This window comes from Pseudophryne corroboree, chromosome 10 (genome assembly GCF_028390025.1).
Source record: "Pseudophryne corroboree isolate aPseCor3 chromosome 10, aPseCor3.hap2, whole genome shotgun sequence".
NCBI classification, from domain to species: domain Eukaryota; kingdom Metazoa; phylum Chordata; class Amphibia; order Anura; family Myobatrachidae; genus Pseudophryne; species Pseudophryne corroboree.
This window is the reverse complement of record NC_086453.1, coordinates 361,807,920-361,816,564: the sequence shown is the minus strand read 5'-3', so window position 1 is coordinate 361,816,564 and position 8,645 is coordinate 361,807,920. Positions and strand designations below refer to the sequence as shown.

Here is an 8,645-nt window from a genome sequence, read left to right as displayed (position 1 = left end):
ATCACCACTTCGAATCCTGATTAAATTGTAAGCCCCACGAAGATCCAGTTTCGTGAAAATGGAGGCACCTCTGACTCTGTCAAACAGCTCTGTGATGAGAGGTAACGGGTAGCTGTTTTTAATCGTGATGTCATTCAATCCCCGATAATCAATACAGGGGCGTAGTCCTCCATCCTTCTTTTTAACAAAGAAGAATCCTGCACCAGCCGGGGAAGAAGATGGATGGATAAACCCTTTTTGTAAATTCTCCTTTATATATTCGCTCATTGCTTGCATCTCCGGAACTGAAAGAGGGTATGTTCGCCCTCTAGGTGGCTTGCTCCCTGGGACCAAATCAATGGGACAGTCCCATTCTCGATGAGGAGGTAAGACATCAGCTGCTTTCTCACTGAAGACGTCAGTGAATTCCTGATAGGCCTCTGGAAGGCCAGACTGAGGTTTTACACTTGTGGATTTTATTGGACATACTTGAGCAAAGCATGAATGGAGACAGGAGGGACTCCACGCCGTCAACTGTAAGGTAGACCAGTCAAATTGTGGATTGTGTAATTGAAGCCAAGGCATACCCAATACAATCTCATAGGTAGCTTTTGGTATGACCAGGAATTTGATGAGCTCAGAATGCAGGAAGCCCACTCCCAGAACTACCGACTTGGTCTGCTGAGTGATGGATCCTTCATCAATACGGCTTCCGTCTACGGCAGTAAGATAAACCGGATGAGACAGCTTTGACACTGGGAGAGAAAGTCTATCCACTGCAGCTTGTGTGATAAAATTCCCAGCAGCACCACAATCCACTAAAGCGGACAAAGACTGTACACCATCTGGCATTTCCAAAGTGACAGGCAATATTAGGTCTTGAGATGAAGGAGCTTTATTCAAGGTCCCTAACTTGACTCCTCCTTTGCAAGTTAGGACCTGGCGTTTCCCGACCGAGCAGGGCAGGAACCAATCAGATGACCATCAGCAGCACAATAGAGACACAGTCTTCCCTTTAATCTTCTGGACCGCTCCTCAGGTGTTAAACGAAATTTGTTTACCTGCATAGGTTCGTCAGCAGTAATAGGTGGAGACTGTACAGGAGGCATAACTCGGTGCTTGCGAAGATCACCTCGAGAGTGTTCACAGGCTCTCTCGCGTAAACGTAGATCCAACTTGACACAGAGAGATTAGGGCCTCCAGTTGCTCTGGTAGATCTCGGGTAGTCAATTCATCCTTTATGCGGTCAGACTGACCATGCCAGAAGGCGACAACCAATGCCTGGTTGTTCCACTTCACCTCTGATGCCAATGTCTGGAACTGAATAACGTACTGACCCACAGTACGTGTTCCCTGGCGGATCTGAAGGAGGTCTGAGGAAGCAGAAGTCGTGCGCCCAGGCTCGTCAAAGATGCGTCGGAATGCGGCAAAAAACTCTGTATAATTATTCAGCAATGCATCTGCTCGCTCCCACAGCGGAGAGACCCAATTCAGAGCAGAACCAGCTAAAAGAGAGACAATATATGCAACCTTTGCTCTAGGTGTTGGAAAGTTCTGTGGTTGCAATTCAAAGTGGATTTCGCATTGATTCAAGAATCCACGACACATTTTAGGATTGCCATCAAATTTACTTGGTGTAGGAAGATGGATGCGAGACATTGGAATAGAAGCAACTGGAGAGCTAGAAACTATGGAACTAGGAACAGGAGCAGAAACTGATGGGGACACTGGAGGAGCTGAAATTGGAAATGACTGTTGCAGAGCATCTAAGCGAGAAGACATTTCCTGCAGGTATTGTATAATCTGCTGCTGCGCAGCCTCTTGACCATCTAGTCGTGACACTAAGCCTTGGAGTGTCCCTGACCCCACACTCTGACCACCGTCCGGGTCCATGGGCCTCGGACAAACTGTCAGGTCTCTGGTTTTGTCTGTCCCCGGCGGGGGCGCTAGTGGGTCAGTGTTGGTGCGATGTACAAAGCGGGGAGGCAGTATAAAAGTCCTGCGAATAGGCACTGATATTTATTAATGCAAAGCAGATGGTATAATACTGAATACAATGGAAACTGGTAATATGGAAAACTGTGACAGGTAACTGAATCCAAATAACATAAAAGTCTCTTGCAGCAGAATGTAAAATAACTTGATAATGAATGCAGGTGAAATAACAGAACTCCAGTAGTATTTGGAAATACACAGTCTCTGAATAACACAGGGTAAACTGATAATGGTTAGGAAAGCAGAACTCCGGAATATATGAGTAACTCACAGTCTCTGTAAAGCACAAGTCCATATAGCCACACTTAGGCTTAAGCAGGAGACAGTCTCTAAGCCAGTAGATGTTATACGGCTGAGTTGCACAGATGGTATGCTTACAATTAGTGCACAGGTAAGTAATGAGAAAGAACACCTGAGGAAACTCTCTTACTGCTGATGGGTTTGAAGCTGGATGTAGCAGAAGTCCGGAGTAACAGGAGAGCTGTAGAAATGGAAGCTGGAACAAATGAAGTATCCACAGGGGAACGCTGAAAACAGGAACGCAGGAACTGGGAGAACTAGACACAGGGTATGTGACTCGTTGTCCGAGGCGATGAGAGTGAGCCCCAGACAGGAACTTATACCCCTTGCTCTGCAGTGATTGGTCGCAGTGTTCTGGCTGGAAACACAGGGCTGGATTAGATGAGTGCAGGAGACATAGCAGCATCCACACGGACCGGATGCCGACACACAGCGGAACACAAACGCAGGACCAGACTCAGGGGTACACAGCGACACGGGAGATGACGCTCATGATCAGCGCATCCATACAGCCGCGACTGGGGCCATGACCTCCGGAGGCCTGCACACCAGCGCGCTGGTAGGTGAGAAGCAGCTGACCGCTGATTCCTTACACATACTTTTTGGCCCTTATGTTTGAAATTTTGCTGCAGGAATTGTGGGAGGTGGGTCATATTTTTCATATTTTTTGGACTTGCCCATCTATCCAAAGCTTTTGGTCAGCAATATTTCAACTAATTCATGAAGTGTTGAATTTGTCATTGATTCCCTCTCCGGCCTTGGCTTTATTACACATTTTCCCTGCCAAAGTATTGCCTCATCAGAGATATCTGTTGGGACATATATGTATAGCTGCTAGAGTTGCATTAGGTCAGTGTTGGAAGCAACCATCTCCTCCCTCCCTTTCTCTTGTTGTTATAAAGATTCAATTTCATTATACTATGGAAACTGAATTTATGCCCTATTCATCTCTGGCATACTCACCTATGGTGAAATGGATGGCTTGGCATGAATATGTGTCAGGTGGTGCAGGAGCCTCCTCTCCATATTAAATGTCCCTAGTCCCCTGATTTTCTCTATGTCTCACCGCATTTATGGGGCTATTACCTATTGTTCAGTTTTATAGTATGCCTAATACTTACTTGTATAATTATTTCTTAGTGTGTACTGTACAGTATGTACCTTCTGATTAACATGCTCACTGTATTTGTATGTTTGATTTGTCTGGAATGTTTGCTACATCCCTTTTCCATGGTTTTGCTCCCCCCCCCCACCTCTTTTTCTTTTCTGTATACTATTTTCAGTAAAAAAAAAAAAGCATTTTGTGCTCTTAAAAATTATTGATGATTAAAAAAAAACCTTACAGGTGAATTCAATTAACTGCGGTAACTTACCATGGCTAATGTATCCTTGAGGGTTATCCAAGTAGCTATTGAAGATTTTTTTCTCCTGAATGCAGGCAGGGAAAGAAAATCCCTGAGAACTGACATGAGTAAAACTCTGAAAGCTGACGTGAGAAAAACCTTGAGAACTGACCCATTTTCACAATCGACCCCATGAAAATACATAGATCTGGCAACTTATCCCAGATCCAAGTATTTTTGCAAGAAAATTGGTCAGTTTTCATATGACAAAAACAGGGCTTAAATTGAGTTGCCCAATATAGGCCAACGGGAAAAAATTGTGGTTAAAGCCCATTTTTTCGTGTCAATAATTAAAGGGCACAATTGAGTTCCCCACTTAAACTGTGCCAGTAAATTTGCTGATGGCTGACATACATGTGGTAAATTACAGTCCCATGTCTCTTGGGACAGTTCTAATTCCAGATGCCTAGCAAGGTGGGTCCTATTAGAAAGATGTGGGTTCTTTCTGTGAATGTATGTTGGCTGGAAGAATTGGGGAGTTACTTAGAACACAGGTTCTCAAACTCGGTCCTCAGGACCCCACACAGTGCATGTTTTGGAGGTCTCCTCACAGAATCACAAGTGAAATAATTAGCTCCACCTGTAGACCTTTTAAAATGTGTCAGTGAGTAATTAATACACCTGTGCACTTGCTGGGTTACCTGCAAAACATGCACTGTGTGGGGTCCTGAGGACCGAGTTTGAGAACCACTGACTTAGAAGAATCAAAGCTCTACAGTAATTTATTAATATATTTCAATTGAAAATGTTATAAGGTTACATTAAACTAAATCACAATATATCTTGTTCTCTGTGACATAAATCCTCATCTATTCCTCGTCTCTATGTCATATATTAGTGGAATAATAAAATGATATGTGGGTCATTGTAGTAACTACGAGTCTGCTTAGCGAATGACAACAATGGTCCCTGGTGGGTGACAGAACCACTCACAGATCACACATGTATCTCACACTCTTTAATCACACAGGAAACTGTAAGAAATGACAATTACTTTATCTGTCGATCAGGTTTTAACATCAGCTCAATATAAACGTACAGTAATATATGTGATTATTATTAAGATTTATCATTTGAAAATTGACAGGAAGATCTGGTGTATTTATGTCTATTTGCATCTCATACTTACAGTAGGGGCTGATCTGAGTCATACACTGTGGCCGCTTCTGTTGCTAGGTGTGAGCATCTAAATTTTTCTATACACAGCCACTTCAGCGACATACAGATGTGTCCTCATACACCTTTCCTATATCCTGCCATGTATGGCACGGTTTGGCATGCCATAGAGTCAGTGATTTAGCCATGCTTAATTATGCTACCTTATACATATTTTATTATTGGAAACAACATCCATCCACTCACTGCACGTACAAAAAAGTTTAACCATGGTATGTACATAAAAGGTGTAAGTGAACACATCTGTACCTGCAACACTTCCAACACATTGTCATACATACCTCCCAACATTCTCCATGGTGGCGTAGTTACTACTGCGCCCAAAAAGGGGATATGGACTTGGCAAAAGGAGGCATGACTTCACAGGAATTATGTGGTTGTGATCCACGCCCCCTGTTTTCAAGCCCACACACCGCACACCCTGCACCCATATAATTATACTTATCACTCCACTGTCCCCGCACTGACTGCAGAGCTGCAAAAGTTACAGGGAAAATGTCCGCCGTGGCCATTATCCTTGTGATTTGAGCAGTAGAGATTTTCCCCTGGAACAAGGTGCAGGTGCCAAGTTCTCAGAGACCTGCGCATGCAGAGCAAACTGTGTCATGAAGCCAGAGTCTACCTAACTGCCAAAGAGGAGGTGATCCATACGGAACTTGTATACGGGCCCCCTCTTCTCTGAAACCACACCTGGGAACACCTGATATATTTTCAATACACTTCTATGTGCGTGTGTCAAAGCTACTTCAACTGTGTACAAACACAATCAGGATGTATGCACAGTGTGAAAATGTTTAACTGCACCCAACACAGCATGTGACTCAGAATCAGGCCGTTATTACTCTCTATGAGCTGTAATAAACATAAATGCCTCATAGTCAATGAGGTCACTCACTGCTGTTTTTTTTTGGACTGCACAGTGATCAATAACAAACCCTTCATCAGTGAGAACTTTTCTTGCAAATTTCTCATCATATCTGAACACATGTACCTTGTCCTGCCCAACCATCACATAAGTTGTATTTAAAACCCCAAACAATATCAGGTGTCCTTCAGGTTTTAGTAGCTTCACAAATTTTCTGAAATTATTTATATAATCATCTTGGTCTTTGCTGATTAAATCCAAGAAAGATGCACTGATGACACAGTCTGCTGGTGGGAGCACCTCCGGGTCTGTGAGATTCTCATTGTCAATGTTACATTTCATGATCTTTGTTATTGCTGTCTTCAATGTCATGTCTTTGTCCTGACACTGGTCACTGAAATATACAAACAAAATAAAGTTCACTGGGATCTAGGACTAGCCATGCCACCACATGAGAAATAGGATATAGTTTTATATGGAGATCCAATGGGTGGGAAGGTCTAATTTGGGAAGGCATTGTTTGTTTTCTAAAAGGGTTCCTCACAAGTGTTAGAGATTGGGCATTATTCTACACTTTCAATCAGACACCCCCTTAATCATTCAGGAGCATTTTATATGGCAGTGGTGGGAAACAGGTGGCCATTGTATAACTCTATCCGAAACACTCAGATCCTATCTGCTTTATGCTCTGCTTATAACCCAGCTACAATCAATTATAAAGCAGAGAATAAGACTGAAGATGATCAGAGCATCTGATTGCTTTATTGCTTATCCTCATATAATATAAGTAGTGCATGTGGATTTCAGAGCATTTGTGTCACTTTTGGGTTAGTGGAAGCATTTAGTAACATATACAATTATGATTGGCATGTGGGCTGGTGTGAGGGTTCTAGGCACCCTAGGCAAAGATTTGCATTACTGCCCTAATTCCCCAATACACTCCTTCAAACAATTTCCATAAAACCACACCTGGTCTATGACAATGGGGGCACAGTCATTTTGCACATCCATTTATCAACTCATCCTCAAAGCACCCATTAACACATTTGTCCACACTGTCAGCACTCCCTATTCTCCTGCTATCCAGCATCTACTAATCCAATCTCCATGAGAACTCATTAGGCCCTCTCACAGCACAAATACCTTCCTACCCCACACAATTCCAGCACATATTAATCATTTCACTGCAAGCACTCATTAACCCCCCTCACTGCAAAAATTACCCCTCACCCCTCCCAGCACCTATTTATTCTTTCATTCTCAACACACATTAACCCTGTCACCTGCACTTATTAATCCATTCACCCCCAGCACTCATTAACTCCTCTTCTCACAGCATCCATTAACCTCAATCACACACAAAGAACCCATTAAAGATTCTATTCCTTGCCTGGTTCTTGCAGCTCAATCAGCTCCTCATTCTGTGGGGCAGAGTTTGCATAATTGGCTGTGCCAGAGAGAAGAGGAGAAAAGGGGGAAAAAAAGCCTGTTGTGCTGGTATTCTGGAGGCAGCATTTCACCGCCTGTCGGGATTCCGGTGTCGGTATTGTGATCGCTGGGATCCTGACAGGTGGTCTTGCAATTGCCTCCCTTTGTGAGGTGACCATAACAGCTTCAGGTGGCATTTCCCACATACAGTATTGGGGGATTACTAATTCTGCCTAATTTCTACTCGGGAAATGCATAGAACCTATTTATTTCATTCTGTGTTATAGATCGGATTCAGGAAGAATATCATTTTTGGATACTGATATAATAACTAGTTAGATTTACCTTACCTGCTGAAATTACATAACTACAGTATCTGTATTATTTTACAGAAATATAGAAACATAGAATGTGACAGCAGATAAGAAGCACTTGGCCAATATCGTCTGACCATGTACACACACACACACACACACACACACACACACATACACACACATACACACACACACACACTAGAGATGAGCGGGTTCGGTTCCTCGGAATCTGAACCCCCCCGAACTTCAGCCTTTTTACACGGATCCGAGCGACTCGGATCTTCCCGCCTTGCTCGGCTAACCCGAGCGCGCCCGAACGTCATCATCACGCTGTCGGATTCTCGCGAGGCTCGGATTCTATCGCGAGACTCGGATTCTATATAAGGAGCCGCGCGTCGCCGCCATTTTCACACGTGCATTGAGATTGATAGGGAGAGGACGTGGCTGGCGTCCTCTCCGTTTAGATAGAGAGTGAGACACTTGATTTACTAGTAATTTAATTTTAGTAATTTTGGGGAGCATTAGGAGTACTCAGAGAGTGCAGAGTTTTGCTGATAGTTATACTAGTGACCACCAGTTTTATTTATTATTTAAAATCCGTTCTCTGCCTGAAAAAAAACGATACACAGTCACATACCATATCTGTGCTCAGCCTCAGTGTGCTGCATGATAATATCATCTATGTATATCTGACTGTGCTGAGTGCTCACTGCTCACACAGCTTAATTGTGGGGGAGACTGGGGAGCAGTTATAGCAGGAGAACATAACAGTGCACACTGTTGCTGCCAGTGTGACTGACCAGTGACCACCAGTATATTGTCTGCCTGAAAAAGTTAAACACTCGTGTGGTGTTTTTTTTTTTTTTATTCTATAAACGCATTCTGATGACAGACAGTGTCCAGCAGGTCCGTCATTCATTATATTATAATATATACCTGCAGTAGTGATATATATATATTTTTTATATCATTATCATCCAGTCTATACTAGCAGACGCAGTATGGTAGTCCACGGCTGTAGCTACCTCTGTGTCGGCAGTGCTCGTCCATAATTGTATACCTACCTGTGGTGGGTTTTTTTTTCTATCTTCTTCATACTAGTAGTTTAGGAGTCTGCTGACAGTGTCCAGCAGGTCCGTCATTATATAATATATACCTGTCCTGCAGTAGTGATATATATAT

At 43.2% G+C, this 8,645-nt stretch overlaps 1 protein-coding gene across 1 annotated transcript in view; it reads right to left on the bottom strand.

Annotated features, from left to right (window-relative positions):
- Positions 1-5,691: 5,691 nt before the first annotated feature.
- Positions 5,692-8,645, bottom strand: part of LOC134965658 (indolethylamine N-methyltransferase-like) — a 101,732-nt gene continuing 98,778 nt past the window's right edge. Inside the window, exon 3 of the mRNA XM_063941990.1 lies at positions 5,692-6,112. Within this exon, the coding sequence (XP_063798060.1) occupies positions 5,692-6,112 (421 nt within the window). The remainder of the gene's footprint in view (positions 6,113-8,645) is intronic.